Consider the following 26,087-nt stretch of genomic DNA (forward strand, 5'->3'; position numbering starts at 1 on the left):
ATGCCGACATCTAGTCAAGCCTTGATAGTTATCACAGATGAAGGGGAGGATCCTAGGGTGCCAAGGAGACACTATCCAGCAACTGCCCCTAATTATCCTTTGATAAATATTGGAAATTCCGATAGTTCTAGCAAGGTAAGAAAAACTATACAGTAGAAGATAAGATAATCTTTATTCCAGACTCAAAAGGTCCATAAATATATATGACTCAAAATATGCTGTCTAAACAGTATACAACGTTAAAGTATTTACAGTGTTTATTATAATTAAAATTTAGATATAACTCATCGTACCATACATACTCTTAGCAATTTTGAAGAATACAGTAAATTACGAAATAACCAATGATTTTCAGATATTTTTAGGCGATTACAACAAACATCTTACTTGCACTCATCTTTATTGATATCCCATTTTTATAAAAAATATATATAATATAACGAACCACTTCATGGGATTTTCATTTTCATCGGATTTCACTCTAAGAGCTTCGAAAATATAGTTAATTTTGTATCCGATGAAACTGAAGACCAGGTAAAAGACTTTAAGGTCACAATTGCATTTTACCACGGATGTACTATATCAATGTATCACTTTCATGCTCTTACAAAATGAAGCCAAGAAAATCGTTTGATTTCAATAACGAAGATAAGAGATAATTCTAGATATTATAATGATGAAATTAGATACAATAGCAGCTAACTTGGAATTAAAAAGTAAATTGGTACACACAATATAAAACTTTATTTTTTTAACAGAGCAAACTACCAGGATTGAAAAACACTGCAAAAGGATCAGGTTTTCAGAATCTAGTCAACGTAAAAGGTTATCGTGGAACCATATCATACGATGCAACAACACAAGCTCTTCGTTGGTTGGTTGCTTCACAACAGGCTTATCGCAATGTTCCACTGGTTCCTAATACCCAGAATATAACTGGTACCGACAAAGCAGCACCACCTTGCTATATTGACCACACTGATCAATGGACTACTTCTAGAAGCAACAATACTTTAGAGAATCAAGGTGAACAGCAACGTCAATTTTGAAAGTTTTACATGACTCCTTTTCCTTTTTCTTAAATTTCCAAGGATGTATGTTTGCCAAATATATGGCCAATTTTAAAAGCTTTAATGCTAATTATTCCTTTTCAATGAAGTTTGAATTTTTATTTTAAAAATAAAAATTCTTCTTTTAAACAGATTTCCGTATAGAATCATTTGTAAAAAGGAAACAGATTTAAGAAGGTCCAAACGCAATATTCACGTATGATGTATCGCTTTTCTCAAGGATCGCATATAGACTTGCCTACATATACAGTTTATGAAAACAATTATATATAGCAGTTCAAATGATTTGTACTCATATGATGTTGGTAAACTCGTCTTTCTGTTTTTTAATATTTCTGTATCAAATACTGTACTTTATTAGCTTCAGAAAAACGACGAGCACAGTTGGAAAATCTTGGTGTCAGAAAGAGAAGACCAACAGGAATTGTGTCAGGACAGAGTTCAAGGGATATAATATCATGCTCCTCAACTGTACTTCCAAAAGATGCCAAGTTTATGCCATCACCTCCTGGCCAGAAGCCACGCCCGATACCAATAGGAAAAATCAGTCGAGACAACGTCGGTGATATGTGTGCTACCGCTGCAGTAAATGACAGGTATGCTTACAGTAAAATACTTTTCAATGTCATTCAAAATCAATTCATACATCAAAAATATAACAGGAATCACCAAAAATATTCCGCACAGCACAACAAACCACCAAAAACAAAACCCCTAAAAAACACAAGCACCAACAGCAACAGCAACAGCAACGAACTAGCACATGGTCAAGATAGCCTGACTTGGTACAGACACACAATGTAGTGGGGTTTAACCAGATTTACGCGAACAAACACTCCACTTTTGTCAATCTGGACCATATGTCCGTAAATCGTCGAATCATGTAGCTGAAGATTCTTGCATTAATAAAGCTATGTTTAAAAAAAATCTGAATTTACCTCTCAACCTAATTTACTATACATAAACTGAAAAAATTAAGCCATTAATTTGAATTCTTTTGTTTCAGACTGGTTCCAAAAGAAAAAAAGAAATCTCTACTTGACGAATTAAAAGAAGCAGTTTCATATGGCAAAAGATTGTTTCCTTCTATGCAAATGAGAAAGTCTCTACCTACTCCAAGTCCCAACAGCGTGTGTTTCAGTCTCAGGAGCAATGAGGAATACACACACCAAGAAATAATGGACTTGATTAAGAATAAAACTGGTTTCAAACCACGCACTATCCAGTATGATCCAGTCGATGTTCGCGCAGGAAATTCAATGGTTCCAAGTAGATGGGTTGTTGAATTTGGATCTGCTGAAGAAACAAAGAGTTTTCTTCAAAATGGACTTGAAATCTGCGGAGAAAAAGTTATAGTAAAATTACTAGATGAAGTTCATAAAATGGAAGTTACTGCTTACAGACTGAACCAAGAAGAATTGAGAAAACTTGCTGAAAGACAAGCAATGAGTTATGTTACACGTAAATCTCGACGAAGCCATACAAACACAACACAGAAAAATGAACGATTCAGGATCTGAACAGTGAACACTTTAATATATATAGAGAAGGATTGATATTTTTACCATTTTTATTATTAATAAAATTGATTTTTTATTCAATTGGGTATACATATTTGATGTGGTTATTTCTTTGGGGAGGGGGGTGAGGGGTGTGTGGGATTTGTAAATAATTCATTTGCTTAACATTTCTATCATATATAAAACACAGCATTTTTTATTAATTCTGTCAAAAATTTAGTACTTACTCCCAAAAAGTATTCCCAGTAAAAGCTGCCGCGGGTAAGTGAGACGAATTTTCGTTAAAAAAGTACAGCTATATATGTTCAATAAAGAACGCACAAACCATAGCACTTTTCTTATTCTTGATTTGTGGACTATTTCAAACTACAGAACAATAGAGAAAAATAATAAAAAAGTAAGTAGCAGAAATAAATATTATTCCTGCTAGTGGCTAGAACCCGTATTGTTAATTTGGTTGGTCATGCTTAATTTATTGAATGGCGACTGTTTATACTATTGTGATGAGCTGCTAAACCTTACAGGACTTTACTGATCTTTCTCAACGCAACATCTATTTATTATAAGGTGTCGTCATGGGAACTGAAATAATCAAATATCTGTCACAAACACCCATTTTTCAAATAACGGAAATCATTAAGGACGCCCTTGATTATGTTCTTGACTTGGGACGTTCACACGAAACTGTGGCGGGGTTAAAGTAGTTTTCAGATCTTAACCCTCAGCGGTTATTTCAAAATAATTGTTATTTTATCCATTGAAGAGACCGAATTTAGGTATGTCTGTCTGGATATTTTGAATTTGAATAGTAAACTTTACTCCAACTTACAATGTGTCAGCCAATCATGGTTAAATCAAAAGAAATGAATGGAATGAGACTAGTGTATGAGAGACGAGACTAAAAAATCCAAGGAATCATTCGGAAATAAGCGTCAACCATGCCACATCATTCGTTTAAAACATATGAATTTACAATTCATTTTTGTTTTCATTCTTTGGAGCTGACAACTAAAGTTGAAGTAAAAAGATATAACGGTGGTGTCAATTCAACTATGTGTAAATATCTGTTTTTTGATTGTATTGTAATTTGTATGTGAGGGCCTCAGGGAAGATTAGTTTATTGTAACTAACTGAGTTTACCCTCTTTAAATAAAGAATTTATTATTATTATTATTATTATTATCCCCTGCTGACGGCGTGTCATAAGCTAAATGTTCGACGCGTTTGTGATTGTATATCATTAGTAAGTTACGGATAATTGCAATTGCAAGATTTCATTAAAATAGTCTCTCGTTGTCTCAAAATAGATCCAATTTGTCATATTAAATCGGTTTGCATATTTTAAAATTCCATATACAAATTTGTTCACTATGTATTCAGATTTTCAATGAAGGTGTGACAAATTCTGATGGTAGATTAAATATTTTGTCTAAGAGTCGTTATACGAAAACATACACACATAGAATACATTCTCTAGCTTTTAATACGGATAATGATTAAATCATTAGAATTAAATACATGTGAACTAAGCTTGTTGATAGGTATACATTAATGAAACATGGTTTGAATTGTGATTATTACCTATTTTTCAAAAACAAAAAATAAGGTAAGAAACAGATTGACCTTTCGAAGTTTTTTCCACGTTGTTCTTTTATAATTTGTTTGAACAGTTTGTTGAATCAGAATATGAGTCTTTATCTTTGGGTTTTTTTACAGTTCAGAGTGAACCTATAATGTGGCGAATGTTTCCGGTGAAGCACGCTCTCTATGTAAGGCAAAGACACTATATGAATTGTTTGTCGGAAATCCCCACAAAGCATTTACGGAGATTTCCCAATTACAATGCAATACTTATATTCTAAAAGCACACAGCCATAAAACAGCCCAGTAAAATTTATTTTTGCCTAGTTTTATCATTACGGTAATGATGGTTGAAATTTCAAACTTGCCTTTTAGTGAGCGACTAATATGTTAAAATGAAGAAAAATATATGACATGTTCAAGATCAATACAAACATTTGAAATATATTTCCTGTAAGAATTACCCTTTTTTAGTATCAAAGGAGAACCAAATCGACATGCATTATGTTTATCCAAGTCAGGAGTCTGTAATTCATTGCTGTATACCATATATTGTTTTGTACATAAATCAGGTCGTTCGTTTTCTCGTTTGAATTGTTTTACTCTTGTCATTCTGGAAACTTTTACAGTTTGCTGAGCGGTATGGGTTTTGATCATTGTTGAAGGCCGTACGGTGAACTATAGTTGCTTACTTCTACGTCATTTGATCTTTGGTGGAGAGTTGTCTCATTGGTAATCATACCATATTTCCTTATTTTTTATATGATCTAAATTAACAGTTAAGTTGATCACACATGTAACCGAATGTACATATAGATAATCTTAATCCCATTGTTTCAACGGTATATCAATGTTTAAACGTATACTATATATATTATAATAATCGACTTATCATTTCTATCATACACATGAAAAAAGGTAACAGTAATCCGTCTTGAACTATACTCGATCCAAAAAAAAGATAACATCATCATCTTATATATGTAATAACTTTCAAAAAAGTATCGCCTGTACAATAAATAGAGGGGAACGACATTATTCTTCTAAAGATATTCCTTTACACTAAATGGTGCACATGTTTCTTTTAGAACTTCAGTTGAAGATAGCATTTACCGATGTTAGATGTATAATAATCAAAATCGTTTTCTTGAAACACAGTTAGAAATTTCTCACAAAACAATACGGAGCAATATTCTGCGTGGCCATCTAGAGGCCTATACACCACCAGACTCTTATCTTATATCATAAATGTATAAAACCATATTTACAGTCTTCCCTTTAAGTGGACCAAATTTGCCAATTAGTAAAATAAAGCACATAATCCAATGGCATCTACAACATCCATGCTTTCACCATTATTTCATTTATAAACACCATTTGAAGTCCGGAAAAGAAATAACACAAAACAAAATGGCAATGCATTACCATGTTAGTCGTTGTGTTTGTCGTAACGTTTCGATTTTCACGGGAATGTCGTATTAAGTTTCTGTTTAAGACATATTTAGCATGTTTGCTGAGTCCGTTACTTCTGGATATAGGATGCAGAAAAGACAAGACATATGTCTGAAACGATACAACAATGAAATAATCACCTCTAAAGGGTTAACTGAACTGCTGAACTGGTGCTTACAATGAATGAAAGATGTTCGAAGAATAAAATACAAAATTATTTCAATTATATGACTTGTATACAATACTAGCGTTTAACTGACGTGACAGAGGACACTCAAATCATTGAAATTGTTTTAATCCCAGGAGTACAATTTGATTTTGTATAAACCTTTGTGTGTTGTATTTAGACTATTGCCTATTCATCCGAACTTTGTTTATTTTAGGATGCCCTCTACAGAAGCACAAAACTGTATTGATGATTCCAATATCGGTATGAAATCATTTGAATTTGTCTTCATGTTTAACAAGAGTACAGGAAGCCCGAAAGTTTACTATTTAATGGTGGACCCTGTCGGAAAATGTCGACTTTTCCCCAAAACGAACACGGTTCTTTTCCCAAAGTTGAAAAATCTTGTGAACTTTCGAGTAGTTGTCTTAGATGATTGTTTATATGTGATTGGTGGTAAAGACTGGGAAACGGGAGAACATATAAATAAAACATGGAGGTACGACCCCGCAAACAGTCGTTGGAGTCAAAGAGCTAATTTGATCAATGCAAGATGCCGCCATACAGCAACAGTACTAAATGGATGTATTTACATTACAGGTTTGTATGCATGTCCTTTGTTGAGTTTTTGTGTCGTTTGGTAGCTGTCTCATTCACATATATTCTGCATTTCCTGTTATGCATGATACTAGTACTCTATTATTTTAGTTTCAATTCCGTGTAAGAACTGGCCCATTGATAGTATTTTCGTCTTAGGTGATACATTTAAGTTAACACATTTTCTAAAACAATTCTAAAATTAAGATATGTCTATTATTTCTTCATTAGGAATTCTGTTTTCCATCAGTAATTGCAATTTGATTCATTCTTATATTTTTCTTATAATCTTCATTTATCTTGAAAAAATGCAACTTTTCTACTATAGAAACTAAAATAACGATGTGTGGATATGAAATGGTAATAAGTCATATGAGTTGCTTTGTTTTTGACAGTGGCCATTTGGGAGGCTAGAAGCCCGCCCCATTCTTACAATATTTGAATGTTGCTTACTTTTAGAAAAAAAATGGGTCAGGTACGAAACCGATTAGCCAAAAGTTTGGAAACATGTCAAATATCGTTGTTTCTATGGCTTTCGGTACATATAAATTATATTTCTGCAAATAAGAAATAAAACCTGTTTATAAATACAATATTATACTTAGATCTGATTTAAGTAAAAACCCTAAAAATAAATAAATAATGATCAATTGATTTATGAAATGAATAAATAAAAGTAAATTAGCATTAAGTCTATTTCAAGTTAACCACAATGAAGTATGATCATAATATACAGATGTACGTTGAAAAATATCCTTAATCTATGTATAACAGACACACTTGCATATGGAGTGTCTATGTTGTACTTGAGACTATATATATTCCATAGCTTTTGCTTCTTCGACAGAATGTTGCTATATAAAAGAAAGGGAGGTTTATAAAGGTTAAGATGAGTTGTATTATTTAAAAGTTTCCGGGTCTCTTCAATATTTAGAATTGAAGATATATTAGAAGCATAATTATAGGTTACATGAAAAAGATATGTTTAAGGACGCGTGCCTAATGTACTTCAGAGAGGAAACAAACATTTACCTCATTATTTAAAGCAATTCAGATCTTTGCATAATCATTTGGCGTTTGCTTAAAGCAATAGCTACTATAGTTATTGAAGAACATCAGAGATTACCGCTCCTGTCGACGCTGACGGCTCTTCGTCCATGCTCTAAGATGTGAACTCTGTAGTTCATCGTTAAAGGTGACCTTGCAACTGTTAGCGAGAAAAGGAATATTGTTTCTTTGAAATATACATAATTCCTAGTATTTCAAAAATGCATTTTTCGCTTCCTTTCTTCTTTCTAAAAAATAAAAACTGGAATGCGCTTGTGTATTTAACGCTTTGCTCAAAGAAGAACACAAGTGTAAGTGTCAGCCGAAAACCAGCTAATCAAATATTATAGTTTAAAAATTGAAGTTATAACTAAATATATCAGCATTTTTATAAATAGATTCATTAACTTGCTCGTTTGTTGTCTTTACAAATTAGCAACCAACATTTTTTATTGTTTTGAAATACAAGTTTATAAGCAAAGTTACTATTGGATAAATCCTCGTGGTAAGTCCCCAATATGCCGTGACTTGGCGTATGTAAATCAACTGGGAAATGTGAGGTTTAATTGAGAAAATATATTTAAAAAAAAGACAAGTGAAGGTCTATCTACAAAAGGCCAACATTTCAAAGAACTATTTTTTTAAATGTGAGCGTTACTCTTTGATATTCTTCAATAACAGCGGTAACTATGACAAAATTATTTAAAGTTTTATTTTTTTTTCTCTTAAGATTTTGCAATATCACAATTTTCTGCATCTAATATTTTTTCAAAATCTTAAAAACATTTCATAATTTAAATTTTCCAAATAAAATGAAGATTTAAACATACAGTCAATATAATTTGAAATCTCTATAATAATTTCGTGCGTTATGATTTATAGTATATATAATCTTAATGAAAGCTTCTGCTAAATTAATTACTAAAACATCTTTTTCCATCAAAGAAAATTGTTTAAAAATGTGAGTCATGCCACTTTTCAAATAATTAATTTCCAGAATGAATCATGCACAGATTAATAACCAAATACAGCAAACGACCAATTATTTTCGCTGTTTCTAATACATATTAATTAATTAATATGATACTGCACAGGAATCCGCCAATAAACAACCTGACGCGCTGTATCTGCTGCAAGATGTAGCCAATCAAACACGTGCTTTACTGATGTGTAAGTTTCATTTGAAATCAACACGATCCAAGTCTGTCAATTCCATGCTGAATTAAGCAGCATCGTGTTTCCTTCTTTCATCGATATTAAATGTAACGGAATTTTTCCTAAGAAAACGTTGTTAGCGCGACTCATCTTAATTTAATAACCCGAGCACACTGAAAAGACCGACAGGATTGTTTTCCAATGATCAAATTACAAGTTTATTCTTCAATCTTCATTAGAAGGCGCAAATTATTTATGAACATTTATCTTTTTTTCCTGTTGTCGCCTTAACCAAATAATTGATACGTGATCGGCCTCTAATGAGAATGTGATAGTGAAATATATGCCTTGATTTGACAGTTATGACAAATTAGAAACGACCTTTTAAAGAAATCGCCCTTCTAGAATTATTTAGTCCTTATGTATTGTGATGCTTTATTCGGTATTATTTCACCTTTTTACTGAAAACAAAAAGTGCGAAAGAAAAAGGTTTCCTCTGCTTTAAAACCATGAATAGAATAATCCCTTGTCGCCGCCTTGAATCTACTGGACATGTGTAAATTGATCTAAATAAGTTAAAGACTTTGGTTGAAAAAATCAAAGAAAATGTAAAGGAAATGTTAGCTGTGTCTTTTTAGACGACAATTCTAGTCAAATAATTAATTCCGATTTTAAATGGCATCTTTTATTTTGGTTGCATGTGTTTGTGTTTTCCCTATATCATTTTTACCTATCCATTCTTTCAAAACCATGAAACGTTCGGCGATTGTTCTGCACCTGCTAATAACACATGCCTTTCATTTTATTTTTGCACACTGTTCCGGCGATATATAGGAGAGAAACCTCGGCTGTTCCTTTAATCATGAGTCAGATATAATACAAGAACTGTTAATAAAAAGATAAGCAACTGGTCTGCTATACATAAAATGTTCTTTGTCTAATTATTCATAATTTTAAAAAAAATAGTTTATTTGTTAGTTGCATTTATTCCAATGACCTTAGAATAAGGGGTTCCACAGATACAACTATGCAAGTAAATTTTCAGTGGCTGGGAAAGATAAACATGACATATTTTGTTTCGTCGTGAACTTTCTGTGTATGTCAACGGACTTATAGGGCCCTTATTTGCCTAAAGAGACGCAACCCGTAAAGATCTATACCGTCCTAACCCTAAAGCTAGTCCATACCTATAGTATGCATAACCAAAGCTCTAATCGCAACACTAATACACAACCCTAACCTCAAATCAATCCTAACCTAAACCTAAACTGAAACAAAACGCTAAAGTACAGAAACCCTTAAACTAAATAATGACAGAATAAAGCTCCTCTACATGAAGCAGCATCTGGAGTGTATATCTTAAACTATAAACGATATTCCATATACCGTGTTTTTATAGATGAATTTCCTTGATAGAAGAATGTTACGTACAAAAAAACCGATTAACATGGTCAATAGGTAAAGTTTATTCAATCTCGTCGGTCGTATACGTATTATAAATAAGGAGATGTGGTGTATTATTGCCAATGAAACAACTATCCACCAGAGACCAAAGATGTATAGGTGTAAGCGGCTGGTTTAACCCCATCATATTTTAAGTCAGGCTATCTGGACCATGTGTTGTTCGTTGTTGTTCTTTTGTCTGTACGTCCATTTTCTCAGAGTATTGGGGTGTATGTGGTTACTATGGTCTGTTGTATTGTCCATTATTTTTGGAATTCCTCTTGCATTTTAATGTTTTATTAATTTTATTCATGATGAACTCTGTATTTTATATGTAGAACCTATCAAACAGCATCAGTGTCCATGGACGGTATATCTTAAATTATCTTACCTCCTATACATTTCTAGGAATATGATTGGTTAAAAGCAACCGCGTGGAGACCGTGTATATTCCATATTGCGTTAGTAGGCGGGGCTTATTTCAATACACGGTTAGTAGTGGTATAACTTTATAAAAACAACACGGTGTTGAGGAAAAGAAGAAGACGAAGAAATTGATGATGAACGAGTGAAATAAATTCATAAAACACATCTAAAGCTAACAAGTTGTTATTGTTGGCATTTGTTTTTGTATAGACCAATGGAAGTATAATTTCTTAATACTAACGGTATTGAAGACTTGATCACTTTGATAGGCCACTAGTCTAAATACCTCATGTTAAGATAGTCGGTAAGATAAATTCGTTACATAGTGTACTAGTGACCTAATACGATATATATGGGGTCAGTAAATTCCATATGGGGATTCGAGCTTCGCTCTCACCCAATATGAAATTTACTGACCCCATATATATTGTATTAGGCCATTAGCACACTATGTAACTAATAGTATTAACGATACTCCATAAACTTTGTTCCTTATAGGGATTTCCTTGATAGCAGAATTCTTCTTATAAAGAACCTTCTGAATGGTAGGATGTGTGGACGCTGGTGTGGTTTACCTGACAACACACAAAAGAGAGGCGAAAGATACCAGAGGGACATTCAAACTCATAAGTCGAAAACAAACCGATAACGCCATGGCAAAAAAAGAAAAAGACAAACAGATAAACAGACAAACAATAGTACACAAAACACAACATAGAAAACTAAAGACAGAGCAACACGAACCCCATTAAAAACTGGAGGTGAACATATGTGTCACAGATGAAAAAGGATATGTTACGTCTCCATATCTCTGGTCCTTTTTTAATTTGCGAACTAATATCAGATGACCATGCACAACCCAAAGGTATCGAAGCACATCGAGGTGTAGAACGTTTTATTATTTACTTAGTCTTTAATTTTATATTTAGATGATTGTTTGTCTCTATTTTGTTTCATTTATTCGTTACATTGTTTCTCTGCATTTGATTTGCGGTAACCGATTGGCTATTTTGTAATTTTTAATTTGCCTTATTCACATATTTGGTTAATGTTTAATGCTTTTTCCAAGGAGGGAAACACAAAGTATTGCTGCCTATTTTTTTATCTAGAGAATTTAAGACGATTGAATATATCCATTACAATTTTTTTTATAATTTTAATTGAAGGAAAGCATAATTTATTGTAGTATTTCCCCCTAAGCCATGCGGCACATAAAACCATGCTGTCGCGTTATCATTCGTAATTGGTGGTTTTGGGAATTATCACCCTTTCAAAATGTGTTAGGATTATTTAAAGCAGTCACCGTATCGTAGTCTTAGTCGAACAAATCAGAAGTTATACTGGATAACCGGGTCACATCAGTGCAGTATTTTTATATTGCTTAATCTGCAGAACCCTTCATGCAGGCTATTGCGATTTTCGTTGATGTTAATTTGTTATTATGTCAACAAGTTTTCTCTTTTACCTCTTTTTCGGTATTTTCTATTTTTAGAGTACCGTATAGTCATGCTTTTTAATCACCAATATTGCGTTCAATCATTTTAATTGAATGATTTTATATGAAATTTTAACTTTCACTTGGTTCTTTGTCGATCCGTGAAAACTCAAATAGGGGTAACGAAAACTGAATACAAATATTCATTTTCAAGCATCCTTAGAAATTTACAATTTCATTTTTATGTCATTTTGTATCTGTGTGCAGGCTCAGACACCAGCATTATTAAAATTTGACACCCCCCCCCCCCCTAATTGTACGACGTAGAAGATATTACAACAACAAAATCAGAGTGCCATGTTTTCCGAAACGAATTAAAATATTGGGGGGAAATGCAGTCAGAAATTCTGATGAACAGAAATATTCGAATACAAACTAAATGACTTTTTACGTTTTCTGTATCATATAAAGTCAACAGCAGTTCAAAACTTGGAAATCCTTTTTGAATATAAAGCGGAGCTAGACTGGTTGCGTCGACATAGTACGCGTCTCCAACTATGTATGCATCATCCATAATGCAAACTCAGATTCAGTCAAAAATGACACGAAATTATTTGGGCAACATATTTCTAATGTGCAGCTCAGCATGATTTAAAGCAACAGTATTTTACCGATGTTCAAGTCACATAATTAGACTGGGAAGACTGCAGCAAATCAAGGTACCAAACTGAGAGAATTGCATGACATCAAAAAGGACAGAGTAAGCGTCTCCTCCAACATGTATTCTTTACCCGCCATGCAAATCCACACTATGTCAAAATGTCACCCTCGGGAATAGGACATAATCGAACCAGTAAAAAAATTTACACACTAGCTGTCCGAAATATCAGTTCTGAAGGCTTTACCATTTTTAATTTTAATTGTAATTGGAACTGATTATGACATAATTATCTTATATGTGTTCGTGTAGATGTAGTGATAACAAACATATATAGGTATTTTTTTTCATTTTTTTTTATTTACAAATCTGAATTAGTATTCAAAAATATTGCAGGGGGAGAAGTAATTGGAGGGAAAGTTACAGAAAGTTGTGAATGTTATGACCCAGTTAAAGACAAATGGACAGAAATCCTAGATTTACCCAGACCAAGGGCTGATCACGCAGCGTGTGCGAATGGGTTGAACTTATATGCTTCAGGGGGCATCAGTAATTTGAAGCATCAATGTTCTAACGTTTTTTGGTAAGTATAGATCAGATAATTGTTTACCTATAAATATAGGATAATGTTTGATCTGTATTTCATATTGCATGCGTTACAAAAATTATAGAACTTCAGATAAATGTAAATTATATTTATGCAGAAACATCAAATTTCTATTTCATATAAGTCGCTTTTTTAAATATACTTATTCATTCTTGGCTTTCAAATATTTGCTTTGAACGTTTCACATAAAGGTTAATCCAGAGAGGCGATTCGGACGCAGCAAATTTATATACATAAAGTGTTATTTAGTGTTTTAAACAGAATATGATGATAACATCAAAAATAACAAAATTCAATACAGTTTTAAAAAATGACATTTACCCCCCCCCCCCCCCCAAAAAAAAAACAAACTATTTTTCAAGTGAGTTGTAAAATTGCAAATATATTTTTTTACATGATTGGATGACGCACAAGCAGACGTTCTCTTTTGCTTACTTAAATTCAAAGATTGTAATGGTCTTCCCTATAGCATGAAGATAGAGATGTTTCAGATGTTAGTACGTTAACCATGCAAACATGAAAACATTAAAAATGATCTATACTTGATCCGCGTTTTCCCCATTTTCCGAGACCTATGATCTTTGATTTGGTTTTATGCACAAACGTACTATTTGTACCAATTATATTTATGCAGAAACATCAAACAATCATCTATTTGTCAAGAGACTTTCGTTAACTTTTCCTCTCTCTCTATAAATGGTCGGCTACAATGTGACTCACACTATAGAAAGACATCAAGTCGGCATCTCTTAAAGAAATGGTCAGGATGCGTCGATTTTTTACAGATGTGGAAAAAAAGCTTTTCGTCATTAGTTTAATCGTTACATCATGGTAGTGATTCATAAAGTCAGTAGAATAATTAGAGTGATATAAAGCCAAGCAGTATTTGTTTCGAACATGAATAGTTAATTACACTATCTAATAACAATTTTACCAATTTGTAAATAAAACATTTTTGCAAAAACATCTGTTCCTGTATATATTAGAAAACTTCATTATCCTATTTATAGGTAGTAGCATGGAGCTTTATTTCTTTTCTTTGGTTTACATTTTTAATATATTGAAAAATAAAATTAGCAATATATAATTATGATCAAAGTTATTTCCAAGCTGTGCTTGCAAAAAGTACAATAGACATGTATAGAGAAAAATATTTAATTTTTGAAATATGTTTCTAAATTCAAACCGATATGGTTAAAAAAAACATTTAGTTTATCCATCCAAGAGATAATATACTCATACCTAAACGTTGCTAGGAAATTGTATTTTGAAAAGAATAAATGAATTTGCATTTCACTTCCATATTAATTTAACTTATTATAATTTCATGTGCCAAAATAGAAGCTCAGTTCACTAATTGTTCTCGACTTTTTTTGTGCTTGACTTAGCCGAGATAGTTAAATTGGACATATTTTCTGTATGTTTTTTCCGACAAATGTATTTAATTTTTTCGCGTTAACAATCAATTAAAGTTGCTCAATGCTTTAGATTTGTTCAACTAATGCAAGAATAATATACTCATTAATTTCGAAGTAATATGAAAATAATTTGTAATTATGCAATAATTAACTTCTTTATCAAATATTTATAATGCATCAAGTTGTTTTATATAATAATGATTACTGCGCATAGAGACTGCATGTTAGTAGCTATTGGCTACGTTTCCAATACAACTAAATAATTACTAAGTGAGTTTTGCAAAATCCATTCGATGTCTTGATTCGTAGTGTTCACATATGTTTAAAGTTCATCAGGTCACATGGTATGTTGAGTCAGGTATAGGAATCATGCCGTAAAATTTTGTTTAGATGACATCATGTTTCAATTTTTATAATTGTATGCGTTATTTTAACTATTTTCAAGTTTATCAGATTGAAATAATTTTATGTCGTACGTCACGGTAATCTGTATAGTTTTTTCATGATTAGATTTGATTTGTTTTACTTCATCTCTATCGTCCAAATTGTCCGCTGAAGTACTATAAATGTTTACCAACTGCGTCCGCCAATACTACGGTCATTGCAATCGTCCATAAATCATTGCATATTCTGTGAAAAAATATAAGCTATTAGAGGAGTTTGGCAGACAACCTTTGTCCCTATATTGGACATTTTACAAAAATAATTTGAATATGCTATGATGATAGCATAATTATGATTATTGCAATAAACATCTTTATCGTCTTTACTTTTTTGAAGGTTGCCTACGTTGAATTGCAAGGAAATATACTTACTGTAGTTTTTGTTAAACATACAATTCACAATTTATTCAGATATTTGAGTAAAAAAAAATAAAGAAATTTTATAGAATTGTTTAAACTCATTAAAATAAAAAAAAAAACCTGTCACAAATAATGGTCACTAGGTTTATTTTAGAGAATTTACAGCCCTAATTTGCACTATTGTATAGTTTTATCAGAATTGCTAATTACGTTGTCTTTGTCAAATTTTCTATTTTAGTATGTTTTTGGTGTCTTAGCACCCTGGGAAGTTTATCAGAAAGTATCATTTCTAAATGTGGAATTGGCCTTTTAAATGAGTTTCTAGAATTTTTGATTTGTTTACTTGCCCAATTTTCTATTTGAACGCATCTATCCCATCGAACTTGAAATAAAGGATACAACAGATACAGTTTAGTCTGCACCATATCTTGACTTATATTAAGAAATTGACAACTAGGTCCTTTATATTCCCAATTGTGACTTTCGATTTCTATGCAGCAACATTCTAGCAGCTCCTGTACATAGAGTATATATCCCCCAGTTGATACGATATTCCAGAGCTTGCATTTTAATCATTATTTCATTGATAGAGGGTTGCTACTTACAAGGATGCTATTAAACAAAGAGTTTCATGTAGTGAAGTTGAAATCTATACCATTCGAAAATTTTACGGACGCCATCACTAGTTGGTTGACGGTTATGGAATATCTGTTTCATAGATTACGACTGATATGTTCCAATTATCGTAACCACAATCCCGTCCTCTTTTCCTCTAGTGTGGCCTACCGAATTATCACCGGGTTTGAACTTACATAAACAACACGACGGGTGCCACATGTGGAGCAGGATCTGCTTACCCTGCCGGAGTACCTGAGATCACTCGCGGTTGTTGGTGGGTTTCGTGTTGTTTAGTCTTTAGTTTTCTATGTGGTGTTTTGTTTACTGTTGTTTGTCTTTTGATCGTTTTCAATTTTTAGCCATGGCATTGTTAGTTTGTTTTCGACTTATGAGTGTGAATATCCCTTTGATATATTTCGCCTTTCTTTGTAGTCATTATAGCGACCATGTCTGATGCAGGTTGGGGTCATCAACTATAATTCTTAAAGAAGATCACATATTATATCATTTCTCAAAGACTTAGAAACTTTTATCTTTTGTTAAATGTTTTTTTTGGAGAGTATGGAGGGTGCATTTTTGCTGATTTTACGACTTTATTCATTTCTATTTTAAAAGGCAGTCATGTCGTTCAACTTGCGAGAATATCGGAAATGAAAACTTGGGATAAGTCCCTCGCCTATTTTTCACTCCTCCTTGAATGCAAAATTCTAGATCCGACCCCTGATTTTATATTAAGTGCGATAAAAATACAAATCGATGAAAAATATATATTTTGATATATAAGGAAGTTGGGCAAGAATACCATGCTATATCTAGTCTATCGAATATTGGCTTATAGAAAAGCAGACTGCCTTCAACATTATATGCAAAAAAAAAAGATCAAACGTTAAACAACAAATAATCAATCAAGAATCAAATGGTAATTTTGTAGACTAGCCATTAGTGCAAGTATTGCTATTAACGATTAGCAAATAAAAATTGAAATTTACCAGTACTGTAAATTATAAAATTATGCATTCTCACGATCTTTCAGAAAAGATCAGAATATATGCATATAAATTAATTTGGAAAATATCGCATCGTTGAAGTTTTATCACTTTTGTTAAATTACAAAACGAAACTACAATACAGTTCATTTTTTCTATTAACAGTTCATTATTATGTTTTAATTAAATTGAAATAACATTAATGATAGGAAATTGTTTGTTTAACTGTACCACACAAACCCCTTTTACAAGTTGAAACCACAAATTAATTACTTGAAATAGTAAAACGTGTGTTTCTTGACGGCCAATTTACCCCTGCACAATACGCTAACAAGTCAATCAGAGTTTATTTGACGCACTTCATTACAGAATGGTAATTTACTGATCGGCACTGGATGCTGGCAGGTTATTGGTTATACCTTAATTCAGACATGTTATAATATATCTGAAAATAAAAGATTTATAAAATATAGTGCATATCACTTTTTTGTAAACAATTTTAATTGCTATGAAATTATTAAAAGGCCATCTATCCTTTTTCAAAAAACAAACCAATCTCTCTCGGCTGAAGCATGGTGGTTAAAAATTGAAAATGCTTAGCGTCAAGGTTTTGCTCGCTCAGTCTGTTACGGAAATAAAATGTTTTGGCATACACTAAGAAAAAAGTTTTATAGTGTGTCATTTGTAAAAGAAAAACTTGATATTTATACAGAAAATTTGATGATAACTATTGGACAATTATAAGCATTATTCATCAAAGTTTTTACTGTTTGCTTTTGATATAATTACAAAGCATTAATGTGCTTTATCATATGATTTTGAGAGCTGATAAGTTCGCCAAATACTTGTTTTATTGTAAAATTAGATAATTGTTTCTCCTCCATAAAACAGTAAATGTTTCTGAAGGATGTTGATAGCAGTTAAGTATTGACCTTAGCCACAGTTAACGGTTTCCAGTACACAAAATTATGGTCCATTAAATTTATCCTCATCACCAAGACAGTAAATTGGTCTTATCGTCGATAAATGCAGATGAATTATTTATCCTGCTATCAAATTTAACCAACAACCAATGCGTCATCTTACGTATATTTACCTCTTGGGGGACGCGTTATTTTTTTGGGTAAATTGTAGCATATTACAAATTGCAAACAAATTGTTATCACGTGATCAATATGGAATTTTTATATTTTATACCTATTATCATATCTGATTGTGAATTGCTTTTTATACTTTTTAAAGTTGTTTTTTTAATCATCATTTTGGTTTTTCCAATGTTATTTTGTAGGATACCGCTGCATTGCTTACGTACTTAAACCGTGTCATGTGGTTGTATATACTGCGTATACATCAAACAAACAAAATCACAAAAATCATCTGCTACATGATAAGTGAATTGAGTATTTTTCGTCATCACTGGATTAAAGCAAACTATTATCAGTCAATCAGGAAAAAAAACGTTTTAAATAATTTGATATTGAGAATCCATCGGGTATTATTTATCGAAGTGTGCATCAATATGAATATCTTTCACATTTATAAAATAAGAAGATATGGTATGATTGCCAAAGACACTACTACCCACCAGAGACCGACTGATGTAGATTTAAGTAACTATAGGTCACTGGTGTGGTGTAGCAGCAAAACAAAAGAACCAACTATCAGAAAAGGGGTCGACTGATCAGATCGACCCAAAGCACAATGTACAACTACTAAAACTTAGTTTTCACATGAACAAAGGTTTTGTTTTTCGTGTTTTCTTTTATTTATTTGGTTTTGTTTTTTTTTTGCTTTTTTTTTGTTGCTTTTTAATGGTTTGTTTTTTTTTCTCAGGGAAAGTGAATAATACAAATTCACTGTCGTACATGAGTCCATACAAACAAAAATGAAATGGATAAGATATTTTCTAACAAATACGTTATTCTGTTCTTAAGATGATCTCCGTGTCATCTAAAGGACTCGACACCTTACAGGTTCGTTGGACTTCCTACTGTCACGGAAATGGACAGTGATGCTGTCCAACCAATGTCCAACAATTGAACTAATGAGCGTTTATTGAACTGACCATGTCCAGTTGTCATATTTCATTAAAATATGATTGATTGTGAAAAAGACAATAGCGTGAGTCATGGTCGAGATTGACTCGTAATCTCCGATTTAATCACCGGTCAGTTTCCGTAATTATGACCATTTTACCAAATGATAATAGCTAGTTCCATAATAGATGGTTCTTATGTGCTTCTAGCTTAATTAAATGTTGAAGTCGTTGTCTTCTTAGTCAATTTGATAGTTATATAGTTCTTTCGTGGTGAGATTAGTGGTCGCTATAATGTTAATTCTCATGCTTGTACCATGATTCATACATTACTGGTAATTAACACATGCCATTGCAAAAGACATGCCTATATTTGAATCCATTTTATTTATTATTTGTCGCAGATTATAACAGAAATCTCGAAAGCACTGCGACTGGCATAGTGTTTATTTCAACTCACGGGCTGCACAGTGGTCTGAATATAAAATATGTAATTGCAATTTCTACTTCATCTACAATAGTTGTACTATTCAGAAAAGTGTTTATGATTAATTGATTTATCTATAGTGTATCTCATTTATATATGCAGAGAAATGTGTAGAACATTTACAAAATATTTGAATTGTAAGTGGTCTAAAGGGTGACCTTGGTATAAAATATAGCCTAGTATGTAGTCGCTACAACTATATGATACTGCTCAAACTATTTATCATACTTATATTTACTCTGTTATAAAATTGGTATCGTTAATCTTATCAGAAATGTAAGGCATATTGTTTATTTAAGTACTTCGTCCAGTTGTTAAGTTTCATTTGTTTATATCGTCCTGAACATGCATGAAATATTTGCCACTGGACGTTAAGCAACCAACAATCAATCAATCAATCATTTGTTTATCAAATCTTTTTAAAAAATGTAATTTGAAGAAAATTTATTTGAAGAATACATGTGACTTAGCCCTGTGAACAGTCAATATATATATTCCTGCTTAGCCGAGACTGTAAAAAGGTTTGATATTTATTAAATTCTTGTTTTGTAAAAACGTTTAATTGAAAATAGTAATACAATTGCAAATCGTTCGTTTAGTTTACTGTTGTGTTTGTAATGGACAACTTCAGAAATGGTGGTATACGTTAGTTATACGAAGAAGCTTCTTCTACGCATCATAATTTACGAGAACGCAGTGGCGTAACTTATATGTATTTATTGGAATCTTAATTTTAACATTTATAAAAGGGATCTTATGTTACATAATGAAAATACCACTTGACGCCGGTTGGGGCTAGCACTTTTCTGGCTTATCCTGCACCAGGAACGCTCAAATCCACTGAAAATTTGAAAGCCATGGATTTACTCAAGTTGACAAGCTATATGAACAACAAGGAAATAATCATTTTTAGAAGTCAACTTTATCTGAGAGAGTTACCGGAACCTTAAATTTTACCATTTTATTAATTTGGAAAATTTTAGAAATGAATGTAATAAATTATGTCAAAAGCGAAGCACTGGCTTCTTTATACTGATGATACCCTAGGGGATTTAAATTCAACCAGCAGTTCTTACAAATTGAAAGTCTTAGACTCTAACGTGGACACCGGCATATTAATATCCAACTATGACGAAATAAACTGAAATAGCTGCTTAATTTTTTATATGCTGCCCCAATTGAAATAATAAAAAAAACACTATTTCATTAACAAAATATCGTTAGCTTTATCTTTATTTTTTTGGTGTTGTTTTCTGTTGACTGCTGTTTATCTTTTATGTTTTTTTCCTCTATTTGTCACGGTTTTGTCTGTTTCTTCTTCGACTTACAGTTTTTATTGCATCCTTAATATCATCTCCCCACTTTTCAACTAGTTGGCTCTATGCTGCTAGCAATCCTCGTTAAATAAAGAAGGTTTTTTTTTAATTTTTAATGAGAACAAACTATTAACTGCATCAATTTCATAAAAGAAGATATTCTACTAAATACTGAAATTCAACACTTCATATTTTCTGCCTGAATTTCTTTTCAGTGTTTTACAGATATTTATTTCAAAAACGGTATTTAACAAATGATAAAATCTAAATTATAGACATCTGTCATAATATTTTTTATTATTTGGGTCATTATCCTAGGAAATGGGACATTAAACATTTTTTTACAAACGTGGCAGTATAAAAAAAAAATCATTAATTAACTCAATATGAGTCACAAGTCATGCGAGCGAGGTCGTTTTCCTTTGGTTTTTTAATTAGCCGCTTGTGTATTTGTCAAGAGCAACGCTCGAGGAATCTATTTGTGTCAGAAGAATTCGAATGGAAAGTCAAACGTTTTCCCTCATTTTAACAAATAAAATAAAAATCAACTACACTAACTTCTTATTTTTTAACTCGTGTATTTTTGTTAAATCTTAATTATTTCAACTGAAATCATCTCATTTATTCTTTAATAAAAAGTACTCTCGTTTTACTGAACTCTTCTTTCTTTTTACTTTTACAGAAATGATAAAAAAAAATCCTTTTAAACTGATAAAAATAATATTTCGAAGAGCCTCTCAATTGTTATTGATAATTATTGAAGAATTGTTACTTATAAAAAAACGTTGACAAATATATCTTTTTAATGAAATAACAAATAAAAATATGCAGAGCATTACAATAATTATTGATAAATACTATAGTACTATAAAAATTAAACCTTTAGGAAAAACATTGGCAAATATCATTTTATTTTGAAATTATCTAACTATTTGTTCTTTACATTTAATGCATTTACTTGAAATCGTTTATATTCAATAGAAAACTAGCAACATCTTGTCTAATGTTGAGAGGTAAAACCATAGAGTGACTCACACTTTTTTATAAAAGGAAAACAATGAATTATTATAACGCTTTGTCTTTTATTCTATTCTATCAATAAAATATGAAAAAAAGTACAATTAACATAAAAAATCGAACAAATCATTGTCTAAGCAAGAATCAACTGTTTCCAAAAAGCGTTGAAACACCTGAAAATTGAAAAATTATAATGAGTGATTCATACCTTTCTATGAGTCAGGTAAAATAATGAAAGAAGTAAGAGAAAGTGAAACGCTTTGAAATTTTATACGTGAAAATTATTTTTGTTGACAGTATATTCGTTTGTACCCATTTTGTCGCGTGTTTAAACAAATTTTTTAATAATTAAATCTTTTTGTTCCGTGTGATGGACAATTACTTTAGTGACTTTGTTTATTTAATTTCGTTTTAATTAGTAATTACAGAAACAAAGGATGTTCTATTCCGAATAGAACCTCCTTGATATTACATACAAATACTAATGTATTGTATACCCTGAACTATGAAAAGAGTGAGCAACATATTTTATATAAACACGCTTTTATTATATATATTTTTGGAATAACGCTTAAAATAAAATAATAGGGAAATCAGTGCAGTTCTGGTCAACATTGCAAATCTACATAAATATAGATGTTTTTAATTATATATCATTATCATATGCGTATACTTCATGCTTTATATATAATTTTTCAACTTTAATAATGACGAAAAAAATGAAAAGATAAGTTATTAATTTGAGTCGTTTTTTTTTAGTTTTTCAACAAATTGTAGAGCTATACAAAAAACACAGAAGATGGCATACTTATGTACCCCCCTGCACAGTATATCATACGAGCGATATTGAATTTGATAGAAAAGAAAAAATGAAAATGTAGGAATCTTGTTAAACTCTACTGATACAACGCAGACCTTCTCTGGATACCATCATAGCATACAGAGTAGAAATAGAATTACCAAAAAGATAAAACTCAGATTTTGTTATTATTTCTTCTTTTACTCTTAGGACATACGACCCCATCACTAATGAATGGACAGAGCCTCTTCCTGGAGTAATTCTTCCACATGAAAGAGAAAAACATAATATGATTTCAGTTGGCAAAAGAGTGGTAGTTATAGGAGGTTTGTATCTTGCACACATTGTAATCAGACGATGCAAATAAGTCAGTTAGAATTGAGTTAATGAATAATACAGTTTTGTTAAAGAAAAAAATATAGCAAATGATAAAAACGGCGAGAAAATGAGAACTGGATAAGCAAGATGACTCCCAGAAAATTCAAAAGACCATTTTTATTGACCAATGACATGATTGTGGAAATTGGTTGAGGGGAAAGAATTTATATAAATGATCAAATTATAAAAGTAAGAGAAAAGATGTAGTTAATGAGATTTGTTATTGTTAACATTGAATTTCCGCCTTTTCTTTGACCAATCGCCGGAAATACTGTAAACTGGAAACTTTGACTTTGGCTAAGTTTTTGATGGACCACTCTGGTTGTGATAACATGGCTTTAAATGTTGCCGTTTCACACTCTGTTGGTATTTTCAAGATAGTCAATTGTTTCGGTCTGTTGTACACAGTTAAAGGTTTGATCTAGTAACTTCTTCTAAAGGACGGATAAAGGAAACATTTTATGAAATTATTTAAATTTTAACTTGTTACGGAATTACTCATCAGCGCTGTGCTGAATTGCTATATCGTGATAATTTCTAATAACATTATAATTTTTATTTTCCATCCATGAAGTTAAACAACACACTAGAGCTTATTTGAACACTATTTCGGTTTCTCGCTAAAGATGGGTCTGAAATATGTACAACTGGACTGAATCAATCGTTGTTATTATATTTGATGATATTGTCATTTCACTTTGTCTTATCTTTAGGACGTGGATTTGATCAAGAAACTTTCTCAGAAAAAGACGAGGGAGCCGTTTGCAGTTTTAATACCCATACGAAAGGCAATGCGAGAAAAGACGGGATTTGGGATATATTCCATCCTAATGTGTTCAATCCAAGAGGAAATGCTGGTGTTGTACTGTTGGGTGAGTTCTTCTGTAAAATACTTGTAAGCTGGGGTAACCTTACATTTTACACTTGGTGTCACACAAACCACATCAATAAACAACTTAATACGTACCAAAATTTATAGACACAAAAAATTGCATTACCTTTTAGTTATTATTTTGAAGTCAAGACATATCCGACACAAGACATAAAAAGACAGATGAAAACTAATGATTCCTTGGCATAAATTTGATAGAAATACTAGTCGAGTTTGCTTCTTTCAAGACAATGATTAACGCTATAGGTAATTTTCGTGCTATTCAAAGCGGAATAACTCTTTATTTTTAGGAAGAAATGTGTACCTGATAGGTGGTAAAAGCTACCAAAAGGACTGTGATGTTAGAATGGTTGAATGCTATAACACAAAGAGGCGGAAGATTAGAGAATCGTTTCAACTACCAGACAGTTTTAGCTATGTCAACGTAGATTGTGTTGTACTAAAAGTACCTATTACAAATACAGATATTAATTTTGATGACATATTGTTGTATGATAAATGGATAATGTGGTAGAATTTAACACTAGTCTATTATGTCTTGCCTAAAATTAAACTATCCAGTTTTACACTGTACCTCGAAATATGAAAAGCTTTACAACGAGTTCAAAGTATATTTCTTTTGTTTTAAGAAAAGTCGTTTCGATAAAATACGGTCATTTTAGATGCAATTTATATTTTTATGCAAGTGCTAACATGTTTAATGATAACAATAAATATAATTATTTGTGTAAGCTTTCAATTCTTTCACTCATTTTGAAACTGAAATGCAAATATGCAACCACAATAGCATGCCACGTATCAATTGTCTTGTATAAACCCTATCAGGAAACTTAAAAACATTAATTTGAACAATAGAAAAATTCATGTTGGCTGAAATGCATCAATACAAATGGAAACGCTTACCACATATTAACCAAATCAACGGTGTAATGTGTGTATACTTTTGACTAAATGCACAAAATAAGATAATTAAACATTTGAACAATTTATCACATTCCAAAATTCCTTAACGACTCTTGGTTGAAAGGGGAAATGATTGATTTTTTGTTGCTTTGTCTTGTGGCAAATATTTCATGCATATTGAGGACGAAAACAAATTATCAATACAATAGAACAATTGTCTTCTTTAATCGAAGAGAACATGTCATTCTCCTTACACGGGGCATCAAATTTAGTGACCTCATTCCGACCAGACGTGCTGTGTATTTTTTATATCCCACAAAGCCAAACGGGAGAGAGAAGATTCAAATACAATAGATTTTATGCTAATACAATACCATACCATAAATCAATGACCTATCATTAAAAAAAATCTCCTGAACTACCCACATGGTATTTTGCAGATATTTAGGAAAAAAAACAAACAAAAAAAAACGCTATATCAGACCTCAACTCTAACCTCATACAATTTGGCATTATGTTATTACTTAGATAAAACTAAATGGAGAATGTGTCCATGGGACACAGATGATGCCCCCGCTTGCATATAACGTTGTAAAGGGACATAACTCAAGTACTGTAAAAGTGACACTACCCAAATGTGTACCTGATCTGAGTTTTGTGGTAATAAGCACAGTTTATAAGTTTCATAAAATTTAGTTGAGGCAAACTTAAGTTAGAGAACGGAAACGAAAAATTCAGCAATTTTTCCATTTGAAAAGGGGCATAACTCTAGAAGGGTTAAAGCGCACCACCAAAATTCAAATTTGATCTGTGTTTTGTGGTAATAAGCATTGTGTATAAGTTTCATAACATTTGGTTGAGGCAAACTAAAGCTAGAGACGAGAAACGATAATTCAGCAATTTTTCCATTTGAAAAGGGGCATAACTCTAGAACGGTAAAAGTGAAGCCACCAAAATTCAACTTGATCTGTGTTTTGTGGTAATAAGCATTGTGTATTGGTTGAGGCAAACTAAAGCTAGATAACGGAAACGAAAAATCAGCAATTTTTCCATTTGTAAAGGGGCATAACTCTAGAACGGTAAAAGTGACGCCAACAAAATTCAAACTTGATCTGTGTTTTGTGGTAATAAACATTGTGTATAAGTTTCATAACATTTGGTTGAGGCAAACTAAAGTTAGAGAACGGAAACGAAAAATTCAGTAATTTTTCCATTTGTAAAGGGCATAACTCTAGAAAGGTAAAAGTGACGCCACCAAAATTCAACTTGATCTGTGTT

The 26,087-nt window shown here is 31.9% G+C and overlaps 1 protein-coding gene across 1 annotated transcript; it reads left to right on the forward strand.

The window, feature by feature from the left end:
- Positions 1–24,632, forward strand: LOC127737054 (uncharacterized). The gene is made up of 9 exons (XM_052247587.1): positions 1–135; positions 759–825; positions 1,432–1,666; positions 2,077–2,295; positions 6,007–6,389; positions 12,947–13,133; positions 22,847–22,962; positions 23,728–23,886; positions 24,197–24,632. Exons 1-9 carry the CDS (start codon positions 1–3, stop codon positions 24,418–24,420), a joined length of 1,725 nt encoding a protein of 574 aa, XP_052103547.1. The 3' UTR covers positions 24,421–24,632.
- Positions 24,633–26,087: the final 1,455 nt, after the last annotated feature.

The sequence above is a fragment of the Mytilus californianus genome, unplaced genomic scaffold (assembly GCF_021869535.1).
Source record: "Mytilus californianus isolate M0D057914Y unplaced genomic scaffold, xbMytCali1.0.p SCAF_4, whole genome shotgun sequence".
NCBI classification, from domain to species: domain Eukaryota; kingdom Metazoa; phylum Mollusca; class Bivalvia; order Mytilida; family Mytilidae; genus Mytilus; species Mytilus californianus.